At 44.5% G+C, this 25195-nt stretch overlaps 1 protein-coding gene across 7 annotated transcripts in view; it reads left to right on the top strand.

Annotated features, from left to right (window-relative positions):
* The window catches only part of CDH4 (cadherin 4), an 803867-nt gene that overhangs the window by 751745 nt on the left and 26927 nt on the right, over positions 1-25195 (top strand). For all 7 annotated transcript variants that reach the window (XM_053245224.1, XM_053245227.1, XM_053245226.1 and 4 more), the window contains 4 exons: positions 2304-2557; positions 14416-14558; positions 17663-17896; positions 20520-20753. In XM_053245224.1, coding sequence (XP_053101199.1) covers positions 2304-2557; positions 14416-14558; positions 17663-17896; positions 20520-20753 — 865 coding nt within the window. The remainder of the gene's footprint in view (positions 1-2303; positions 2558-14415; positions 14559-17662; positions 17897-20519; positions 20754-25195) is intronic.

The following is a 25195-nucleotide window of genomic DNA, read 5'->3' as shown; positions in this document are numbered from 1 at the left end:
AAATGTACAGATCATCCCAGTATATCGCTGATGGGATGTGCTAGATCATTGGCTCCGCCCCTGGAGCCACCATTTTGTGTCTGGTTCCACCCCTGGAGCCTCCATTTTGTGTCTGGCTCCTCCCAGACACCATTTTGCTCCTGACTCTGAGTGCTGGACCTCAGGGTTCTAGTGAAGTAATTCTTAGAAGTCTACTTACTCCTAACCTAAACCACAGGTCAACATCATGTTCACATGTCTGTTTTCCAGTGCTCTCAGACCGACATTATATGGCACAACAAAATAAAAGCCTTTTAATAAGATACCTCTCTTATATTTAGCAAGGGGGTAGCAATTGTCCCCACCCAAGCCCAGCATAGCAACTCTCCAGTGGCTGTTTCTGGTATCTGTGTTTCTTTTTCGATTGTGACCCCTCTAGGGAGCCATCTTATTCCCTTTTCTGTGTAAACCACATTGAGAATGTTTTCTATTGAAAAGTGGTATATAAATATTCTTAATAATGGCGGCCAACATGATGCACAAGACAATGCTGGTGTTCCCAATGGGCTGGCACTGCTGCCCATGTGGAAGCCAGCCCCAGGGGTGTCACACAAGGGTGTAGTTGCATAACTACTCAAAACAGCAGGCCGCACTTGCGCAGCACTTCTTACATTGGAAACAATACTAGTTCCACTGTGCAGGGGCATCGCAATATTTGGGCACACATGAGCAAAGAACACGCGCTGTGGGGCCTCAAAGGGCCATCTATGCTGTCTCCCACATGGGGGAGAAGATGCTTGGAATGAAGGGATGGGGGGCATGAAGGGGCGGCAAGATGGAAGCAGCCAGGAGCGAAGGGGTGGCAGAGGGAGGAAGAAGCATGGAGCAAAGGGATGGAAGGACAGAAGAAACATGGAGCAAAGGAGCAGCAAGGGGAGGAGAGCTGCCAGGAGCAAAGAGCAAAGGGGTGGTGGGGTGCTCTGGATTCTGCACCCGGGCCGCTTTCAGACTGGCTATGCCACTGCCACTGCGCAAGTGCAGGTGCACTGTTTTAAGCAGTTGCGCAACTGCACTCTTGTGCAACACCACTGGGGGTAGCTTCCACTTGCGCAACAGCACCAGGTGACTGGAACACTGGTGTTGCCATGTGCATGATGTTGGCCAATAATAATAATTATTGGCCCACGTCTTATTATTGGCCAATGCCAATAATCATAATTATTGGCCAATGCCAACAATTATTATTATTGGCCAACGTTGGGAGAAACCTTGGAAAATAGTTTCTGCCAGAAACAACATACACTCTTGTGGTACCTTAAAGACTAACAGATTTATTGTGGTGCAAGCTTTCTGCTGCCTATTTTATCTTATTTTAAAGAGTTGTATCTAGACTTTCAATTTGCCAAAATTCCCAGGGTGGCTTTCAAATTAGGATAAAAGCAAAACACATAACACTGGAACATCATCAACTGAAATATCAACAAAAAAATTAGTCACATAAAAAACAGAAATGCAGCATAAGGAAGAACATAAAAATTAAGGTAAAAGCAAAATGTGTAATATTAAAACGTCAAAATTGTAAAATACGAAAGAAACAACAAATAAGAAGCAGACAGACAGTATACGATCAGCAAAAATATAAGCCATGATAATCTTCAAAGCAGCAATTAAAAAACAACTCCCACATCACATTTCAGTTAAAAGCCTGGGCAGATAAAATTGTTTTGACCTGATGCCTAAAGCTTAAAACAGTTGGTGCGAAAATCATAGTTGGTAGGGACCTTGGAAGTCTTCTAGTCCACCACCACCCTGCTCACTGCAGGAAACTGCTGCAGCCCTCCTGACAGATGGCTGCCCAGCCTCTCTTTGAAAACCTCCAGCAAAGGAGAGTCTACCACTGTATGAGGCAGACTCTTCCACTGTCAAACAGCTCTTATATCTACGGAATTCCCTTCCCAGAATAAGAGCTGTTCAACAGTGTCACAGTCTGCCTTGCACCGTGCTGGGCTCTCCTGTGTTGAAGAGCGAACCTCCTTGGGTAGAGAGTTCCTAATTGGGGCACTGCCACAGAGAAGGCCATATCTCCAGTTGCCACCCACCTGATTTCTAAAGCAACACTCAGGGACATATTTTTGGCAGGCATAGGGATCTGTAGAAGCAGGGGAATATCAGAGAGAATCACTCCTCCTGCCCCATCATGGGCGAATGAAAGCATTCTGCTTGTGCACGTCTTTCTCTGCATGCTAGCCTATATTTCCAACCTATATGACCCCTTTATACAGATTTTCTGCCCATGTCTCTCTTGTGCATTTGCCTGCTTGCAGGAGGTTGATTATGAGATGAACAGAGCCTTTATGCTGACAGTGATGGTTTCCAACCAAGCTCCACTCGCCAGCGGCATCCAGATGTCCTTCCAGTCTACAGCTGGGGTCACCATTTCTGTCACTGATGTCAACGAGCCACCATACTTCCCAACAAACCACAAGGTCGTCAGGCTGGAGGAAGGAGTACCCACAGGGACAGCACTACTGACCTTTTCCGCTGTGGATCCTGACCGTTTCATGCAGCAGGCTGTGAGGTGAGGTGACAAATGAAGGAGTAATCTTCTGTATAAACCAGAAGGAAGTGTCCTGGGGCTCACATACCACGCAGCAATAGAAACATAGGAAACTGCCATATTCTGAGCCAGACCATTGGTCTATCTAGCTCAGTATTGTCTTCACAGACTGGCAGAGGCTTCTCCAAGGTTGCAGGTAGGAATCTCTCTCAGCCCTATCTTGGAGAAGCCAGGGAGGGAACTTGAAACCTTCTGCTCTTACCAGAGTAGCTTCATCCCCTGAGGGGAATATCTTGCAGTGCTCACACATCAAGTCTCCCATTCATATGCAACCAGGGCAGACCCTGCTTAGCTATGGGGACAAGTCATGTTTGCTACCACAAGACCAGCTCTCCTCTCCTATAAGTGAGTGTAGGTACATTACAGGGATGTTTGTTGTGAAAACACCTTTACATGGGAGTAGACCCATTATTTCCAATTAACCTATGGGCAAAGGCATTTTGCAACTAGCATCTCTACAATATGCCTACACTCACCTACCACTATACAGTATGTGAACAACTGTATTCTCTTGGCAATTTTTTTAAGGTCCTTTGCAATTAACATTAGCCCCCATCAGGACCATCCCAGACATCACATGGCAGGAAATCTGGTTTCATGACCAACCATTCAATTGACAGAGAGCAGCCTCTGCCTATGAGCCAGTTTTGTCTCTTCAAAAAGTGGGGGCCCATACAGATAATCTAACTATCCTGGGGTGAGCTCTTTGACCCTTGTGGTAGCTTCGTCATTGGTATCAACCTGCTATGTTAGAAGGAAGAGAGATCTGTGCTGTGCTGTAGGTGCAGATGTGTGCTAAAATTTATTGTTGTAGAACAGGGCTGCTCAACTTCAGCCCTCCTGCAGCTGTTGCCCTATAACACCCGTAATCCCTGGCTATTGGCCACTGTGGCTGGGGATTATGGGAATTGTAGTCCAAAAACAGCTGGGGGGGGGGCTAAGTTGAGCAGGCCTGTTGTAGGATGTGTAGAATAACAATAATTTGCTTAGGCTCTGTAGTTTCCAAACAAGTGTTTATCTCATTCGCACATTGCATTTTCAGGTGTACACTTTAAAAACCTTGGATCTACAGCTCAGCTGAAAATCATCATGCCTACATTCAGAGGTCATGTTTCCCATCTAAATTTATGGTTTGAGTGAGTCTTCCCAAGCCAGGGTTGCCAACCATAGCTGGATCCTGATTTTCAATTCTGACTTGGAAGGCTCATTCCAACCACATTTTGATGGTTCAGATGGGAAACGATGATTTGATTAAACCAAGAAATATACCATTAAGCTAGGGATTTTCACAAATTGCAATTCGTGCACAGATTTTAAGCTCACCTAGGGCACCTTTAAAAGTAAGGAGAGCAAATTGGTACGTACTCCACCGCTGCTTAATTCAGCTGTGCGGCAGCAGCAAGCACATAGCCTCCGTGCATGCACCGCGGCCATTTGCGTGGTCAGCATTTGTGGAGGCTATGTATGTACCACTGCTGGCGGTGGGGGGAGGGGTGCTCCGCTGCAGCAGGAAGCTGCATCAAGCAGCGGAGGAGTAGGTCTCCTCACTTTTACTGACTGACCTGCTCTCCTCACTTTTAAAGTTGCATGAGGTGAGCTTCATGAATCACGATTTGTGCATATCCCTACATTAAGCCAAGTGCCTGAGGAGAAGAACACACGCAGAAGCACAGGAAGACCCTCATGACTCACCTATTCTCGCAGGCTTTTAATTAGAATTAATATTAATAACTTGTTTGAATAACTGTTTAATGCAATGATTGTTTTTGTGCATTTAAATCGGTGACTTTTTATATTGTTTTAAATTTTGTACACCACCTAGAGATGTACATATCAGGAGGTATAATAATATGATAAATAAAAATAAATAAATAATATACAAAATTATTATTTAATATCTACAAAACCATGTCCATATATATCATAATAGACTCAAAATTATTAAATACTCTTCAAAAACATTTGAAAATATAATATCCAATAATCTAGTTCACAAATGCTTAACCCAAAATGACTGGTAACAATAATGTTTCTTCAAAATGTCCCAAAATATAGTATTGTTGGTCTTTAGATCCTTAGTTCTTTTTTAGGAGAAGCCAGCTACATTTTGACTCTGGGTCTTTTTCAGTGGCTTCCTAATTTCTCTAACGTTTATGTAAAGGATCCATTTATCCCTTCTGAGGAGAGCTTTTACTAGAAGTTATTGCCAACTGTAGTAGGTAATAGTGGTGGTTGTACTGTATTTACCTGAATCCAAGATGAGTTTTTCCCCCAAGACTTTTGATATTAGAAATCAAGAGGTCATCTAAAATTCAGAGTCCTGTTCCTTTCAAGTATATGCCGGTACTGATTGATTGATTAAGTGCTGTCAAGTTGGTATCGACTCTTAGCGACCACATAGATTCTCTCCAGGATTATCTGTCTTCAACTTGGCCTTTCAGGTGTGTCACAGTGGTGCATTCATTGCTGTTGTAATTGAGTCCATCCACCTTGCTGCTGGTCATCCTCTCCTTCTCTTTCCTTTAACTTTTCCCAGCATTATGGACTTCTCAAGGGAGCTGGGTATTTGCATAATGTGTCCGAATTATGATAGTTTGAGCCTGGACATTTGTGCCTATAGTGAAAATTCTGGATTGATTTGTTCTATGATCCATTTGTTTGTTTTTCTGGCTGTCCATGGTATCCTCAAAAGTCTTCTCCAGCACCAAAGTTCACAAGTGTCAGTACCTTTTCTATCTTGCTTCTTCCAAGTCCACCTTTCGCATGCATAGGGTGTGTATAATCTGTATTTAACCTCTACTTTGTAAGGGAGTCGTCTTACATTCAAAGTCATCTTCGATTCAGGTAAATACTGTAGTAGTAACTGGCTTTTTACTAAAATCTCCCCAAGTGGGAGCTGCTGTTACTAAAAAAAATAATAAATGTCCTGCCAAATATCCTGCCTTAATTAAGCCCCCCTCCCCCACATTTTGAGTGTTCTGTCCCTGAGGTTCATTCTTTCACACACCTGTTGTCTCACACTGATGGCAGAGGGGACCTTAAAGCCCACCCTGTATGCTCCGAAGATGGAGCACTCAAACCTCAGTGTGGACTGCTAGACCGTAATCCAACCCAGTGTGCTGATGAATGAGCTGAAATCCCCCTGGAGTTGATCGGACTTGTGTACTTCACGGTGTGCTCATTTGTGGCCTAAGAAAAAGGGAATTTCTAACCATCCTCCTTCCCTTGCCTCTCTGGCCTCCCTGGTTATCTGTCTCCTCCTTTATTGTGAGCACTAGATATATTTGGCATAGCAGGAGGGCACAGTGTGGAACAAGAGCCAGGGCCAATTAAACTTACATCACTTGTGACATTTTATAATCATTAGAGGGTTGAGATATTTCACCTGGGATGGAGCTGTCTAGAGCAGAAAATGACGGTGGTTACTCACTGCCTCTGCCTGTTGGCTTTGGACAGGCAGTGAAACCTTTAAGGACAGAGGGAATGTCTCGGCTAACAAGGCCATTTTTCTTAGTTGTTTTATTCTGAAACTGCAGAGTCTTTGAAGGGTGCTTATTTCCCTCCCTCCTGCACTTGTCACGGTGTTGAGGTGTTCAGAAGGAAAGCAGTATGCCTTCCGATCAAACACAGACTGTACTTTCCTGCTGTGTAGAGTGCAGAATAGAATGGAAATGACCTGCTTTGATATCTTCTAGTCCAAGTGGGTAATGACAGGTGGTGTGTGTGTGTGTGTGTGTGTGTGTGTGTGTGTGTGTGTGTGTGTGTGTGTGTGAGAGAGAGAGAGAACAACACTTCTTCTGTTTCCAAGAATGTCTCTTGACATCAACCTGTTCCTTGTGCCGTTCGCAGCCAGTTTTCCACACTACCTGGTTATACAGGTGTGAATCAGGCAGCTCCACCCAAGAGCAGCAGCAACACCCAAATTATCATTCCTCTTGAGTTCAACAACTTTCCTACAGAATTAGGGGAAGACGCTTCCAGCCTGGTCTGATGGCAGGCCTACAGAACTGGTGACCCATCAAGGTGAATGCAGCTCACCTGCTGTAAATTGGTGTTTGTCAGGTGTTTGACAGCTCATAGGGTCTTAGGAACATTTCGGAAGCTGCCTTAAACCAAGTCAGATCCTTGGTCCATCTCACTCAGTATTGCCTACACTGACTGGCAGCAGATTTCCAAGGTTTCAGACAGGGGTCTCTCCCAGCCCAACCTGGAGATGCCAGGAATTCAACCTGGGACCTTCTGCATGCAAGCAAACCTCTGAGCTACAGCCCCATCCCTTAAAGCAGGGGTATCCAACTTCAACCTTCCAGCTGTTTTTGGCCTACAGCTCTCATCATCCCTGGCTACTGGCCACTTTAACTGGGGATGTTGAGAGTTGTAGGCCAAAAACAGGACTGCAGTTGGACACCCCTGCCCTAAGGGAAATATCCTACAGCAGAGAGTGCTCACATATAGGCACCCATTAAAAATGTAAACCAGCAAGGACCCTGCTTAGCAAAGAGGACAATTAATGCTCAAAACCACAATTCCTGGATACATCACAATTCCTACAGTTCTAGCAGGGGCATGAGATTCTGTGCACACCCAATTTCGCTCTATAATCTCTTGCAGAACCTGGTACTGGTACAGGCCCATTAAAAATACACCATTAAAGCAAATTTCTGGCCCTAAAGACTGGATTAAAAATCATGCAGGGAATGACTTCCTCATGAGCCATCTGAACTACTGCCCTCGCAGCATATTTGCTCTCTGGTTCTGGTAGTCTAGATTGCATTCATTGGCCTAGGTGGATCAAGTAGACAGGCAGTCTTGCTTTTGGGTGAGCTGCTGACCTTGATAGCCTTTTCACCCTTTCCTGCTCTATGGATTAATGCTTCAAAAGACTCCAGTGTTCAAAGAGTGAAGCTTTGAGGGCGAGCTCTGTAGTAGAGTGTTTGTTTTGCATGCATAAGATCCCAAGTTCGGCCTGTAGGAGAGCAATTTAAAAGGCTCTCCGGCAGCACAAGTAGGGAAGATCCTTCTCTGAATGAGACCTTGTAGAGCCACTTCCTGTCAGAGTAACCAATGCTGAATGAGAAGGACCAATGGATGTGTTCATAAGCGTCTGATTTTTGCACAGATTCCTACTTTCTCACAGCCTCCAGTCATTATCTACTCCTTGCCTAAGAATTCTTCTTTCAACGAGCAGGGGATTGGACTAGATAGCCTATAGTGCCCATCCAGCTCCGTACTTCTGTTGGAAAATAAAATAATTTGACTTACATTCTGCTTAGCATCCTGCCAATACAGGAATGGGGTGTGTGTGCTGGTTCCATGCAACTCCTAGCAAATGTGGCAGGGCTTCATGACTACTAAGAATTGCATCCTCGCTGTAGCGATGTTTCTCCCATAGGGAATGATGGGATGGTCCTTGCGAGAGTGATGATGCAGTTCTTAATAGCCATGGAGGGACAATGTAGACAGGCTTTGGAGTCCCATGGACCCACGGTTTGTGCCCTGCTCTTGGATTGGTGGGGTGCTGTGCAGAATGTAAGACTTTTTATATATTTGTTTTTGTTTGTTTGTTTGTTTATCTACCATATTTATATACCGCCTGGTATGTATATCTCTAGGTGATGCAAATTTAAAACACAACAAATATAAAACAGAGAAAAAACAATTAAAAACAATTTCACAGAATAAAAAAAGTTTAAATAATTTCATGAGATCAAAACAAACAGCTTAAAATTAATTTCAGTTTAAAGCCTGAGAAAACAGGTGTGTCTTGAGGGACTTCCTAAAAGCAATCAGAGATGGAGGCATTCTTATTTTGACAGGGAGCATATTACAAAGCCCCAGGGCCGCCACAGAGAAGGCCGGGTCCCGAGTCACCACTGAACAAACTGGTGGCAACTGTAAATTAACCTCCCCAGATGATCTTAATAGGTGGCAGGGTTAAAGACAAAGAAGATGCTTTCTTAGGCACCCTGGATCCAAGCCATTGAGGGATTTATAGGTAATAACCAGTACTTTGTATTTTGCTGAGACATATTGACAGCCAGTAAGGTTCTTTTAAAATCGGTGCTATATGGTCCCTTCGGATTGTCCCAGAGACCAGTCTGGCTGCCTCATTCTCTACCAATTGTAGCTTCTGGACTATGCACAAATGCACTCTAATCCACATAGAGTGCATTACAGTAGTTGAGCCTAAAGGTTACTCAACATATGCACCACAATTTTAAGGCCATTTACATCCAAAAATGTATGTAGCTGATGTATCAGCTGAAGCTGATAAAAAGCACTCCTGGCTTGAGCACTCCTGTCCTCAACCTGAGAAATCAGAGAGAGTTTTGGATCCAGGAGCACTCCCAAGCTACTTACCTCCCCCTCTTTCAGGGGGAGTGTAACCCCATCCAGAACATGAATATCTAAACCATCTTTCGGGTCCTGATCTCACCACAGTCAGTTCCTCTGTCTTATTTGGATTCAACTTCAATTTGTTATCCCTCATCCAGCCCTTTACTGCCTTAAAGCAGGCATATAGGGAAGTTATGCCATTTCTTGTTGAGGTCGATATGGGGAAATACATTTGGGTGTCATCAGCATATTGATAATGGGAAATAGGGGTCTATGGGGAGAAAAATAATAAAAATTCCCAGAGACATGGGAAGGGCAGGTCAATGCATCTCCTAAAATACCTGATGAAGAATTGGGCTGAAGTGAAGTCACAAACCTGGGGTCAGGTCTGGAAAGTGAGCAGGGGCAAAATGCTATCCCCTTAAATAGGGCAAAAGCATGTGTCTGGGAAATTTAAAAAGATTCCTGGCTTCTTGGGGTCAGGACAAAAGAGGATGGAGTTGGTTAAATAATATGTTAATGTGCCAACCTTGGTGCCAGACAGGTGACAGGCCATACCTGCTGGGACAATCACCCAGATGGATAAGAAGATGAATCTTTTGTTTGTTCAGGGACTGAGCGATCCTGAGAGAGCAGGATGGTTAACTGATTTCCTGGGGAATGCATTCAAACATGTTTAGCAAACACAGACAGGTAATGGGGATTCTGATTCACCTGTCTCAGGAAAGCCAAGGACATTTGATACAGAGAGCAAATCTCAGGGTATCAGCATGACTCTGCAAAAACATGAGACCTGTTTCCATGTTTCTCATCTACATGACTTTTGGGATCTTCCCTTTGCCAATATGTGCACGCATCATTTCCTGGACTTGACATACTGATCCTCCATGCCAGTAGTAAGGATGTGCACAAACCAAGGTTCAAGCAAGGGTTCAGTGCTGAACCAGTTCAGATGAGGTCAGCATGGTGTTGCTGACAACACACATGGCACTACACATGGTGGGTACTTGGAATGTGTGCCACCCCAACAGGAAGCTGCATGGGGCTGCAGAGAACAGGTAAAGACCTGCTCTCCTCTTTCTTAAAGCTCCATCTCACTGCTCTGCTCTCCATGGTGCCAAACTGGTTCAAACCTCATCCAAACTGGTTCGGTGCTGATGGGGCGTAGTGAGACCCCTGGGCACCCAGGGATGAAATCATTGTAAGGGGCACCCTATTGTGCGCATGAACTGCACGTGCACCCCAAGCCATGCCCCCTGCAACTGATATCAGATGCAAGGGGCGGACAACAAACATCTTCCTGCTGCCACACCTGCCCTTGCCCCGCCGCCCTACCTTCACCCCACCGCCACTTCTTATCTTTGCCCCCTGTGCGGTGGTGGGCACTGGGGCTGGGCTGGGCCTCTCCTCTCAGGCTGGCCAGCATGCTTCTCTCTCTCTTGCTGGACGAACTGCGCACTTGCGCAGTTTGACTATGGACATCACATGCCACAGCACCCGCTGCCGCACGGGGGCAAAGATAAGGCAAAGATAAACAGCGGCAGGGCAGGGGCAGGAGTGGCAAGGCAAGGGCAGTGGTGGAGCAGGGCAGGGGTGGTCTGCTTGGTGGCCCCTTGGGGGGCCCTTGACCCTCTGGGGACAGGGACATTTGTCCCTGCTTGTCCAATGGGCGCTGTGCCCATGGTGCTGAACCTGTGCTCAAACCTCTGTTCATGCACATCTTAGCCAGTGCCATGTAAAAGGGTGCATGGAGGGGTGTTCGAAGTGTTCAAAATGGCCATTTCCTATTCAAAAGTGTCCCAGAGTATTGCTGATGAATAGGCTATTCACACAAACAGCTTAACCCAGGCTAGGGGAGCCCAGCCTGGGTAAGACTGCTCATGTGCAGCACCAGGATTGGGGCCGATCCTGGTGCTGCCTGCCCGCCTAACACTGCTTTTAACCCCAGCACCAGTCATGTGGATGCTCAGGCTGCATGCAACCCAAGCACACACAGTGTCGGGTGCCATTATGGGATATCTGGAGGCCAGGATCCAAGCAGCACGGATTGTATGGGAGCACAATTAGTGCACCCTATCAGCGATGAAGGATCATTTGGGGGAAGGTAAGTTCAGCTCCTTCCCTCCTGCCTGCCCAGCAGTTGTGAGCATAGCCTTGTAGTTTGAGAACTTCTATTCAACATCTCTGGAGAACAGGTAAGGTGCCACAAGACTGGAATGGTTTAATGTTGTCCTAGTCTTCAAAAATGTCGAATGTTAGGAGAAATATCTTAGCAATAAGAACAATTTGACAATGGAACCATTTCCTAAGGGACTGGCAGGTTCTCCCTTGCTTGCTTTCTTGATTGATTAAGTGCCATCAAGTTGATGTCAACTCTTAGCGACCACATAGATAGGTTCTCTCCAGGATGATCTGTCTTTAACTTGGCCTTTAAGATCTCTCAGTGGTGCATTCATTGCTGTCATAATCAAGTCCATCCACCTTGCTGCTGGTTGTCCTCTTCTTCTTTTGTCCTCAACTTTTCCCAGCATTATGGACTTCTCATGGGAGTTGGGTTTTCACATAATGTGTCTGAAGTATGATAGTTTGTGCCTGGTCATTTGTGCCTCAAGTGAAAATTCTGAATTGATTGTTCTATGATCCATTTGTTTGTTTTCCTGGCTGTCCATGGTATCTCAAAAGTCTTTAGCACCAAAGTTCAAAAGCGTCAATACTTTTTCTATCTTGCTTCTTCAAAGTGCAGTTTTCGCATCCATAGAGTGTCACTGGGAAAACCATGGTCCAAATGATCCTAAGCTTTGTAGGTATAGACACATCACAGCATCTAAATATCCTTTCCAAAGCCTTCATTGCAACCCTATCGAGTGCTAGTCTGCCGCGTATTTCTTGACTGCTGGATCCTTTCTGTTGATGGTTGAGCCTAAACTTCTGTAAGGCGCTCTATGTGGTGCTGCCTTTGTACGTAGTCCGGAAACTTCCGTTGGTTCAGAATGTGGCAGCCAGGCTGGTCTCTGGGTCATCTTGGAGAGACCACATCACTCCTTTGCTGATGGAGTTACATTGGCTGCCAATAAGTTTCCGGGCAAAATACAAAGTGCTAGTTATCTATATATTTAATTCTCTTGGGACGTGCCCAGGATTTGGCGTGCCCAGGATTTGGCGGCAGAACTCTCTTGCTTTGGTAGGGCACACATTCAGTATTCCCTCTAAGTGCAGGGACGGAGCCACCATTGAGCGGACGGCTTCAAAAAACCCGGCCACAAGCTATGAAGGAGCCACGTGAGCCCTCCAGAGTTCATTCCCAGCCAGCGTTTGCTGACTAGGTGCATTTATTTCCCTTTTCTCCCTCGCCAAAGGAAGAGGAAGGGAAATGCTCACAGCCAGCAAACACTGGCTGGGAATGAGCTCTGGAAGGCTTGCGTGAACCCTCCAGAGACCAGGCCATGCCCCTTTTGCACATGATATCATGCACACGTGGGCGTCGCTCAGTCACAGGGCCAACACAAGCTCTCCAGAGCTCATTCCCAGACAGCCTTTTCTGTGACATCATGCACAAGGAGCATCACTGGCACATGCGGCGTGCACACAGTGGGACCACCAGGGATAGAACAGAACCCTGGCCTCCATTCCCTGGCTCTGCCACTGTGTAGAGGGATTCCCAGATGTTATTGTCTACAACTCTCAGCATCCCCACTGCAATTGTGTTTGACTGGGGATGATGGGAGTTGTAGTCAACAACATCTGGGATCCCTCTTAAAGGAACACTGCACACATTGTGCACCCCTAGGGTAAATATTCTCTAAATGCTTAAGTAATGTTTATGTACACAGTTTGATTTTACCTATGTGCATTTGAACATCCTGGGTGGCAATCCCTTCCTCCATCTCTTAATGAGTGAACATACTACAACGCACCCCTTTCCCATTAGAAGACAGCCCCTTCTCTTGCTGTTAGAAGATTGTTCCTGAATGGTTCTGCTGTCCCTAACAAAGAGGCGGCCTTTGTTCAAACAGCGCTTAACAAACAGTATGGAACTTTTTTTCCCCCAAATTTTTATTGACTTCCCGCGCACCTCTTTTCGTGATAACAACTATAAATTTTACCCTTATTATAATGTTAATAAAAAACACAAATTTAAACCTTCCACCACCATTAATCTACCCAACCTGCATTTCAGATTTCAAATCCAACTGTAAGATCCATAGTAGGAATTCTTTAAGTACAACAAAAATAATTTCCAATCTTCTTTAAAACATTCTAAGTTTTAGTCTCTTATCAGTGTTATAAATTTTGCCATCTCCACGTATTCCAAAATTTTTATCAACCAATCTTCTTTTAAAGGCAGTTCACTACTTTTCCATTTCTATACATATATACATCAATGCCATTTTTTTGTTATCAAATATCATCTATACATTATTTTATAATAATTTCCTTTTAGAGCATAGATACAATGAATTTTAAATCAGTTTTCCATAATTTTTCCCAGGTTACTGTTTCTATATTGCACCCCACATCTTGAGCCCACTTTTTCATAAACGTTTTAACCACTTCCTCTCTTGTCTCCTCCAAAAGTAAGACTTTATACATTTAGAAACTAATTGTCAGAACAGTATGGAACTTTTCATGGGGGTGGGGCGGAAGTGAATTAAATGTTGAAGATGAAGTCAAAATAAGAAACACCAGAAACAGACAGTTGCAATGCAAACCTTGTTTGTCATTAGGGGTGAGAGACTATGTTACACAGATATCTATAGCTGGATCTCCTAATCTTTTCTTTTCTTTTCTTTTCTTTTCTAATGAAATGTAGTAGGGGATGCAATTTCATTAGCGCAGTTGCAAGAGGAGGAGGAGGGGACACTTAGCGCTCTCCCCTGTGCTATTTTCCTGATCAAAATCACACTCACTTCCTGCTGTTTGGCCTACAGGAGAAAAAGTAAAGTGCATGTATTTTCTCACCTGGGGCAAACAGCAGCTGATTGATTTTGATGGAGAGATCAAATTGGGTTAATTTTGATTGGTTTTGATTGGATTGATTTTGACTGGGGAAAGGTGGAGGGGGAGGAGCTCTACATCCACCCACCCTCACTGCTGTGAATAATTTGATGGCCAGAATGGTTTGGTGGTGTGTCAAACTACGAGTGGGGAGACCCAGATTCATATCCTCACTTAGCTATGAAGCTCACTGAGTAACCTTGAACCAGCCACTCTCTCTCCCAGCCTAATCTACCTTGCAGGATTGTTGTGAATATTTAAGGGGTGGGAACTATGTGTACCACTCTATGTTCTTTGAATGAAAAGCAAGATAAAAATGTAATCATTGGGGCTTAACTAAATGCCCTCATGCTCTTTTGAAATGAAGGGTTAGGAGTCTGAAAAGCAAAAATGCCAAAACACTAACCCAAACCTTATTCTCAAGCTATATTAAGGACATGTCATTGGAAGAGACTATACTATCGTGTATTTATTCCTGCTCTCTGCAGATACTCCAAGCTGTCAGATCCTGCAAACTGGCTGAACATTAATGCCACAAACGGTCAGATCACCACCACCGCCGTCCTTGATCGTGAGTCAGCCTACATTAAGAACAACGTCTACGAAGTCACGTTCCTGGCAGCTGACAATGGTAGACCCAAGTTCTGCATCGTTCATGCTTCAATAATACCGTAATGTGATGCATTAACAGGAATGATGCCCTGACAGAGTTGTCAGTATAAGTTAGGTTTTTTTCTTTAGGTTTTCTAGTAAAAAGGAAAAAAGAAAAACCTCCATGAAGCTGGGACAGGACATTGCCAGAGTAAATTAAATGTGTGAAGTATTTGCAACGTGTGATTAAAAGAAAGATGGGGCAAATGGAGATGGATGTGGGGAAATGAGAGGAGTTCCAGCATGTGTAGGTAGGAGGCTCTATAATGGTCTGCTACATGTACCAATCTTCATTACAATTCAAAATCCACATCAGGAGTTCTTCCATGAGAAAAAAAGGAGAAGAAGCAGTCTGAGGGTGAGAGGAAAGAAGTTCTAAAAACATTTAGATCAAGGCCTCTTCCAGACACCTATAAAAAGCGATGGGGCAGTGCTTTTCCAAACACAATTTTACTCTGCCTCCACACACTTCGGCACATTTCAGCAGTGTGAATTCATGTGCTGTCCATATGCACAGTGGAGTCCTCGCACAATTCTATCAGCGCCACCTGCTGGCCAGATTTTGCTTTATGTGAATTGCATTTCCTGGTGAATTGTGGTTCTAGTCTGTGATTTGGGCCGTAGCTGAGTGGTAGAGTATGTGCTTCACATGCAGAAAGTCCCAGGTTCAATCCCTGAAACTTTGCAGAGTCATTGCCATTCAGTGCAGACAATACCGAGCTTGTTGGACCACTATGGTCTTGACGGTCTAACTCTGTATAACCAAAGAGAAACAGCAAACTGGAACCTTGATCAAAAACCATGATCAAAAGTGAAGATATAAAAATAAAGTCTGATAAAGTATCAAAATGACTTGTCTGGAAAACCCATCATATGTACCTTATGTTTTACATGAGTAAATCAAGTTGGTTGGCCATCAAGTTGGTGTCGTCTCCTGGCAACCACAGAGCCATGTGGTTTTCTTGGTATTGTACAGGAGGGGTTTACCATTGCCTTCTCCTGCACAATGTGAGATGATGCCTTTCAGCATCTTCCTATATTGCTGCTGCCTGATATAGGAGTTTCCCATATTCTGGGAAACACACCAGCAGGGATTCGAACCAAGAGCCTCCTGCTCTCTAGGCAGGTTGCTTCCCCGCTGCATCGTTATTGAATATTATCTGTATTTTCAGTCATTTGTAGCTTTCATACAGACTTATTTTCATATATTTGCTTTGGATCATGTTTTTTTTATTTTGATTCCAGTTTGCTGTTTATATTTGGCCTTTTGTGGGATCTCTCCCTCTTGTGTGGTTGCTAACTCTGTATAAGACAGTTTCCTGTGTTGTGTGTTTTAATGCACGTTTGTTTAATTAATTAATTAATTAATTAATTAATTGTGGTTTAAACTGTATGTGGACATTACTTTAAATATTCTTTTTTAGGCATGCCACTCATGAGTTTTATATGCAACTAAATACATGAGATTGAAGCCTTATTTGTCAAAACAGCCCCAATCTGACCATTGTGTAAACTGAAGACCCACCTAAGCATTTCCACATAAGGTGATTGATAGTGACTGAGCAGCCTCAGTTCACTCCCATGGGCTTTGTGTTACTGTACAGCAAGCTCAGCAGCTGATCAAGGAGGAGAGTCTAGAGGGAGTTCTGTCCAGGGCTGCCAAGCAGAAAGCAGTGTTTCTGCAGAAGCAGACCTTGAGGTTGGGAGAGTTAACGTAACAATCATGAGAAAGGGATTTAGAGGGCTTGATAGGGGATTCTGAGACTCTTCAGTCAGCAAAAACAAACAAGGAATGTAAGACAGAAAGCTTTACAAAAATAGCCAGGAAGAATCAGTGGAAGGGTATGTGTGTTTTTGGTTATTTTTTTATTTTATTTTAGCATTTTAAGAAAAAAGGCACAAAGAGTTGAGAACATGAGCTTAAAAAAACTACTCAGGCAAGGCTGTTGGAGGAAATAGTCAGTGTAGGAGCCTGGAAAAAAATCGCCTGCAGTTCACTGGGGATAGGATATGGGAGGAATGAAGAATATTGAACCATTTAAAAGAAAACTGTTTTTCCCCCCTTAACTGGAGGAAATTTACTGAAGCATGCAGGCTTGAAGAGCAGAAGAACCAGAATGCTATTTCTTTTCTTTTCTTTTTGTGCATGCATTCATTCTCCCCACCACCACCTTTTTTTTTCTTTTTTTTTTTTGTGGCAAAGGATTATACAGGACAGTGATGGCTTTTAACCTTTATAAAAGTCAAACTCAAAGGCGAGAGTCAGATCTGGCAACTTTTGCTCAGCTGACCCTTACTCAGCAGCAAAGCCATTGATCTAGCAGGACCCCCATTGTGAGAAAGATAAATGTTAGGGCTGCCAATGTCTCATCCTGAAGGATGCTTTTGAACCTTGAATATTTGCATGGCAGAGAGATAGCCAATTCCTGAAGCTTCTTCCATCGCTGCAGCACTATGAAGAGGAAAGCTGGACCTTGCTATATGTGCATAGAGCAAGGAGTGGGAGAAAGGAAATCCAGCATTGCCTTAGTACCTGGACCTATAAGAATTGCCCTTGTTGAATCAGATGCAGGCCCATCTAATTCAGCATCCTGTGTCTAACAGCAAACAGTCAGCTATCTCTGGACACCCAGAAGCAGGGGAAATGGGCAAAAGCTCTCGTTGTTTCTTCCCAGTGTCTGGCACTTCAAGGTCTACTGTACCTTAGCATGGAGATTACATTTAGCAACCATGATTGAAAACCATTGCTATAGCTCTCCTCCATGAATATGTCTGTCAAGCAACTTCTGGGGACCTACATTTGAGAGAACTCCTGCCCTAAGTTAAAACCGTCTAAGCACATTTGCCTAAGATAATTTTTCTGATCACATCTTAAGGTAGCAAATTCCTAAAGTTACATGAGGTGAGAAGTGGGTTTCCCCCCTGAACCTACAGCAAACCAGCTGAGGTTGGTGAAAGTGGAGACTGCCACCATGATGCCCACCCAAACACTGCTTTGGGAACTTTTGTTGACAAGCGGTATATAAATATTCGTCATATTTATATTTAGCCATTACTCATTGAAACGGTCCTCTCCCCATCTAGGTATCCCTCCAGCCAGTGGCACCGGAACACTGCAGATCTATCTAATTGACATCAACGATAATGCTCCTGAGCTTCTGCCAAAGGAGGCACAGATCTGTGAAAAGCCAAACCTGAATGTCATCAACATAACAGCCGCCGATGCTGACATTGATCCAAACGTCGGGCCCTTTGTCTTTGAGCTGCCAAGTGTGCCATCTGCCATCAGGAAGAACTGGACCATTACACGGCTAAATGGTAAACTGGGCAGGCAACACCAGTGGCGTTTGTAACTTGGCATACTTGCGGACGCCAGAGGAATCAGCCTTCAAACTTCCAAACTTTTGTTCCCTCCTTTGGTTTTTATTTTATTTTTTTAAACCCACAATCTGGCTGACATTATAGGCAGGATAGTTAATGAGAAATTGCATGGATCGGGCCTTGAGCAGGGCTCTGTAGAGCTTTTGGTGTGTGGCGTCCCCGCCCTCTAGGTTTTAGTGCAGTTCATAATTACGCACAGTTATCAGGATTGAACTGGGGATAAATCATCTGTAATAGCCCGGGGGTGGGGAGCTATTATCAGTCTTCCTTATGTTCCATTTTTATTGTCACGAGCCACAATCAGGATCAATGATCATTCCTCCAGCCGTAATTGCATAAAAGTCACCCTCCTTTTCCACTTTAACATGAAGTAGCTTTGAAGTCGGGAAAGTGGGGAGAGTACTAGTTCATGGCCCGGGGTTAGGAAGAAGGCGTGTTGAAGCCGCACTCATCTGTTATGGGATTCTTTATTGGCTACCTTATCATAGGACTCAGTCAATGGCACCCTAGCAATAGCGTTCACTTAGTGAGAAAGCTAAGCCTATGTAGAAAATGATTGCCTAGATCAGAGATTCTCAATGTTGGGTCCCCAGATGTTATTGGACTTCAACTCCTATAATCCCAAACTAAAGGCCACTGGGGCTGGGGATTATGGGAGTTGAATTCCAATAACATCTGGGGACCCAACGTTGAGAATCCCTGGCCTAGATGGCGGTGGGGGGGGGGCATAGCTCAGTGGCAGAGCATCCATTTTGCATGCAAAAGGCCCTGAGTTCAGTCCCTGACATCTCCAAGATAGGGCTGAGAGAGATTCCTGCCTGCAACCTGGGAGAACCACTGCCAGTCATTGTAGACAATTCTGAGCTAGATGGACCAATGGACTGACTCGGTATAAGGCATCTTCCTCATGGTCCTAACTCTTCTGACACCATGCTCCTCCCTGGAGCAACCTCTCTTAAGATAGACAGTGGTTGTTTCACTTAGACAGCATACTCTGCCTTACAACTCACAGGAACTGGGGGTTCAAACAAATGCCATGGAAAAGTTGCAGATGAGAAGATGCAAATGGGGAAGTGGCCAGATTTGGCCTATAGGCCTAAAGGACCAAATCTACATGCTGACATGCTGCACTAGTGCAGCAGACAAAGATGCAAAAAAAAAAAAAGGTCATGTACTGTAGCTGAGCAAATGCTCAAAGTTGCACAGTCTCTTACAGTCTTGGTGTGTTTGCGCAAGCATTGCATTGAAACAAGGATAGTAGAGAGCTTTGCATGGAGCAACATATTTATTTATTTATGTGTTCGATTTATTTGTTTGATTATATGTGCATGGGGGGAGATGGTTCACAGCAGGCAGCACACCACAGGTGATAAAGCAGGGCTGCTCAACTTCGGCCCTCCTGCAGCTGTTGGCCTACAATTCCCATAATCCCTGGCTATTGTCCACTGTGACTGGGGAATATGGGAGCTGTAGTCCAAAAACAGTGGTGTGGGGGGGGGGCTAGGTTTAGCAGGTCTGTGATCAGGCATGCCCTCTTGCACTGGTGCAACACTAGCCTGCAACACAAACTCCCAACTTAGCGGAACATCCTTGCATTAGTGCAACATCTTTGCAGTAGTGCCGCATTAGTCTGGATGTCAGCCAGTCACCACATTTTTGTTGTACGATTGCAAGGAGATGAAGAGGAAATCTGTTGTTGTTTTTAAAGTTCTGGATGCCCAGAAATATGTGAGAGTGCCTAAGAAACATAGGAACAGATGTAACTGCCATATACCGAGTCAGATCCTTGGTTCATCTAGCTCAGTATTGTCTATACAGACTGGCAGCAGCTTCTCCAAGGTTGCTGGCAGGAGTCTCTCTCAGCCCTATCTTGGAAATGCCAGGGAGGGAACTAGATGCTCTTCCCAGAGCAGCCCCATGGTGGCGCAGTGGTAAAACTGCCGCCCTGTAACCAGAAGGTTACAAGTTCGATCCTGACCAGGGGCTCAAGGTTGACTCAGCCTTCCATCCTTCCGAGGTCGGTAAAATGAGTACCCAGAATGTTGGGGGCAATATGCTAAATCATTGTAAACCGCTTAGAGAGCTTCGGCTATAGAGCGGTATGTAAGTGCTATTGCTATTGCTATTGCTATTAAGGGGAATGTCTCACAAGCAGTCTCCCATTCAAATGCAACCAGGATGGACTCTGCTCAGCAAAGGGGGCAATTCATGCTTGCTACCACAAGACCAGCTCTCCTCCCACTTTGGATCCTGACCAACATGGGAATATTCACATGATCTCAGTTCACTACAAAACCAGAATAGATTAGTAGAGAGCAGTACTGATCTGAAAGCAAAAAAAGGGGGTCCTGCCCTCCCTGTGTGGCCTGTAGCACCCATGCTTTGGCATCCTGAACAAGTCTTGTGTGCAGATTATTGGAGAATCAGTGCAGGTGGCATATATCGCTCTCGCCAGCAGAATCCTATGTGCTGAATCAGTATAGTAGAGACCAGAATAAAATGTGTATCCATGCGGACGTTTCCACCAGTGCTTCAGTCATCTTCATTTTGCTCCCCACAGGTGATTATGCCCAACTCAGTTTGCGAATAATGTACTTGGAAGCTGGCATGTACGACGTTCCAATCATTGTGACGGATTCTGGAAACCCTCCTCTGTTTAACATGTCTGTCATCAAGGTCAAGGTGTGTCCATGTGATGAGAATGGAGACTGTACTACCATAGGGGCGGTCGCTGCAGCCGGGCTGGGGACCGGAGCCATCATTGCCATCCTGATATGTATCATCATCTTGCTAAGTAAGTGTTGCTCTGAAGAGCGCCTGCATGAAGTTCTTAAGCTGGAGTCATTCTACATACTCACAGCCCCAAAATCCATTGATCTCATAACATCACAGCGGAAGGGGGAAAGTGTTCTCGGTCAAAAAGCAACAGTCATTCAGCAGACACTGGCCAATATCCAGCACAAATGATGCGGCTGTGCAAGCAGGTTCCACAAATAGGGTGACTGTGCAAGCAGCACTTCAACAGATTTCCCCATTTGGGATGATGGAGAAATCTGTAGGAATACTGCTTGCACACCCACCCCTTTGCTCAACACCCACACTGCCTTTGAAGGCACAGCAGCCCCACAGCACAGTGTTACAGAGACATAATACCATGCTGGATGTCAGCCACTACCGTCTCTTAAATTAGTGACAAATGACATAACCACTGTTAGTCAAGACTGCAAAGGATGAAAGCTTTGGGAGATACTAGCCAAAGATAAAGTAATATGTGCTACAAACAGGGCTGAGTTAAAGCAAGGGGTGCTTTTTAAAAATACTTTCAGTCCCTATGGAAAGGACTGTCCTTGGCAGTGTCTTCAGAGAAGCTGCAAATGTGGGTGAAAGTGTTTGTCCATTCAGAGTGAGGGAAAGAAGCACTGACCTCACTCTGAATAGGCTTTGTGATGTGGTTACATAGCCAAATCTGATTTGCTATATGGTATTGTTGAATCATCATTATTCCTTATCAGTTGGAACGGATGGCCTCCATTGATGGTAGGGACCCACCGGGGCTGTTGCATAATTTAAAAGGCTGGTCCAAGTGTGTAGTAATGTGGCAGCTGCTAAATGACTTTAAACCGCTTCTGAGGAGCAACATCACACTTCTGGATGCTCCTGCTCTCTGGATCTAATGTTAATTATTCTATGCACACTGGAGTTTGACAGAAATTAAAATTGCACAAGAGCTCCTGAAAACTTGTGCAAGAGAAGCTCCCGATGTATTCATGACTAGTTTTTGTGGGAAACATTCTTCATTAGTACTGTTCTTCACCCCATCAATACACACACACACACACACACATATATATATATAGTATTATTTATATAACACCTGTGTCAAGGTATTGAACAAGTAGAATAAAAAGAGACAGGCTCTGTCCACAGGCTTACAGTCTGAAAGACAGTAAGTTTAAGGGCTGAATACACAAGTGGAGAGATTAGGGGTGGGGAAGAATGGAAAACAACTGAGATGTAAATGCCTAGGCAAAAAGATGGGTCTTTAAGCACTGTTTAATGAGAGGGGGGGAAAGAGAGAGAGAGCAGTACAAATGCTGGGTTGCTGTGTATGCCAGCCAGTAACATGAACAGAAATGATAGTGGTACAAGGATCACCTGTGCCCTGCGGTTGACTTCACAGTGGAGATTCTGAAGGCCTTTTTGCAAAGCAATTGGTGGCAAATCCTGGAATCAAATTATCCCTAAGTAGCACAGTTGTGACGGACAGACATTGCAGTGATACGGACATCCACAAATATACCAATGCCTACATTCTGCCTAGCTAAACTTCTCTTTTCGCTTCACCTTGTGAGTTCAGTAAGAGCAGCATCGACACTGTGGAAGGAGCTGAATTCTAATTCAGAATATTTCCAAGCTCTTTCTCATATGTTGTCTTGGTGGTTGGAATGTGCCACACAGCAACAACAAAAAAGAAGTTCTTAATTAAGGTACTGTCTTTTTTTTTTTAAATGACACTTTCAAATTAACAAGAGCACTTGTTAGCAACTGTTGCTCTGAATCAATAAGGGTATTAACATATGCAGCTGAACCCAGGCTGGGGCAGCCCAATTCTAGGTTCGGCTGCACATGTGAAGCACCGGGAGAGAGGTCGCTCCCAGCACTAACCCCCACACCAAGCCCAGTTCTTAACCTGGCATTTAGCTGAGGTAAAGCAAACCCCTCTGTCATTGCTGCTGCGTTGCTACTTGCATTGGAAAGGAAAGCATGAGTTGCCCCCTTTGCTAAGCAGGGGCTACCATGGTTTGCATTTGGATGGGTGACTGCATGTGAGCACTGTTCCCTCTAACAGAGATTCCCAGATGTTGTTGACTACAACCCCAAGCAAAAGTCACTGCGGCTGGGGAGTCTGGGAGTTGTAGTCAACAACATTTGGGAATCCCTGTTAGAGGGAATACTGCACGTGAGTGCTGCCTGCTGTAAGATATTCATCTTAAGGGATGGGGCCATGGCTTGGCACCTTTGCACACAGGAGGTACCAGATTCAAACCCTGACATCTCCAGCTAAAACTATGGAGAGCCACTGCCAGTCTAACAATACTGAGCTAGGCAGACCAGTGGTTTAACTCAGTTTAAGGCAGCTTCCTATGTTCCTAGACAATACAGAGATAGGTGATAGTCTGACTCCATATAGGGCGTAGGAACACAGGAAGCTGCCATATACCCAGAGGTGCTCTTACCCCTGGACATCAGGGCCAAGGTCCAGGGCCTCCACAGCCCCCGGGGGTCTCCATATCCTCTTCAGTCCATCCCGGATGGTGTGGTTGCCCAGCTGAGCATGACGATGCTTAATTTGCAAGGGAGGGGGGCCTCCAAAGGCCTTTAGGTCCAGACTCCAAAATTACCTAGGTGTACCTCTGCATATACCACATATACTTTGGTCCATTTAGCTCAGTATTGTCTACACAGACTGAATACAGCTTCTCCAAGGATGCAGGCAGGAGGCTCTCTCAGCCCTATCTTGAAGATGCCATGCAGATGCTCTTCCCAGAGCGACCTCATCCCCTAAGGAGAAAATCTTACAGTGCTCACACATGTAGTATCCCATTCAAATGCAAACCAGGGTATAGCCCACTTAACAAAGAGGATAATTTATGCTTGCTCCCACAAGCCCAGCTTCCTATGTTCCTAGAAATAATGGAAGTAGTGATGCAGCAGCAATGGCACATGGAATAGCCCCATGTTTGCCAACAGCAAGCATGGGCTGTTCAGTGGTCCAGAAAGAGCCTGTGCACCGCTCTCTTGGATCTGCAGGGCACTGCAGCAGAGTATGTAAGTCCCTGTTAGCAGATGTTCTGAACAACTTGAGGATGACATTTCCATGGCAGGTCCAAAGAGATCTGTCTGTGGTGGAGCCACGTGTTTCAGGTGACAAATTTGGAATTCCACCAAAAACTGCATTCCTTCCCCCCACGCCAAGTTCTCCCTCCCTCCCTGTGAAATCTGAGGAATGCTCTTCTGTATCTTGTTGTCATCATGTTATGAATTTCCTTGCCCCCAACAATAGCAGCCAGTTTGATGGTATGGGGGCTGGAAATGTGTTATGGGCAGACACACGGCCATATGGGGCTACCATGTCTTGGCAGTTTCCATGTCAATTGGCACATGTAGTTCTGCCCTAGATGATCTATGAGGAGCATACCACTGCCACTAAATTTACACATGCAAAATAGGCAGCTACATTTCCTGAGATTTTTACACATGTTAATTTTACAGTGACGTGACAATAATGAGCAATAAATACACATCTGCTTTCTAAGATTGTTAAATGTAATAAAGCTCCTTAATGCCAGTTTTCAGTATTTTACATAGTAAAAAATTGCATTGGAAGTAACAGAAGCAATAAACCACAAGATGTCTCTTTACTCCCCCACCCTGCTCTACATATAAATCAAAGTCTAAAGTATGATTTAAACACTTGAGAAAATTCTGTTGACTGAAATTAACTACAGCTGAAAGACATTTGATTTAGGAGAATCCTTTTTCCATTTTCAAATCCATTATCCTGTTCTAAATTATGGGTTTTATTACAAATGCGTATTTTTTACATTCATTGTCATTCTAATTGACTTTTTAGTGTTCAGCAAGTACCCGAGGCCTATAACAGTGGTGAAAAATGGAATTTGGGATAGGAAGAACTTTTCCACTTACGTTTTCACTTTCTGTTTTTTGTTAACTTTGTGTTTAAAAAAAGAACTCCCCAGCATAGCATGGATCTGGAGTCACTCCCCATCAAGGCAGATCCCTTTGTTGAATTAGGAACTCTGCACAAAGATTCTCACCACCTTTACAGTGCACGTCAGATGAGAAGCCCTCATTTGCACCATATGGTGTAAGTAGGAATATGCATTTCTCTCCACTGCAATGCAGGAAGGAATGCACATCCCAACTACTGTGTCAAGTTGTGCATAAATTGTTGCACACAATTATGTCTCACTAGGGGAACGGTGTTTTAGCCTAACTTCCTAACAGCACAGGAGTCAATGTCTGACATCCCACACAGAGTCGCGTGGGTGGTTCTGAACCACTGCCCGTGGTGCTGAGGGCATCTAAAAAACGCCTGTGGTGTTGCACAAGAGCGCTCTTACACAAATACTTAGAATTGTGTGATTGCACTTGCTCAACAATGCTTCCATTATTTACCATAGAATTAACATTGCACAAATGTGATTGTGCAAT

The sequence above is a fragment of the Hemicordylus capensis genome, chromosome 4 (assembly GCF_027244095.1).
Source record: "Hemicordylus capensis ecotype Gifberg chromosome 4, rHemCap1.1.pri, whole genome shotgun sequence".
NCBI lineage: Eukaryota > Metazoa > Chordata > Lepidosauria > Squamata > Cordylidae > Hemicordylus > Hemicordylus capensis.
This window is presented reverse-complemented; position numbering and strand designations above follow the sequence as displayed.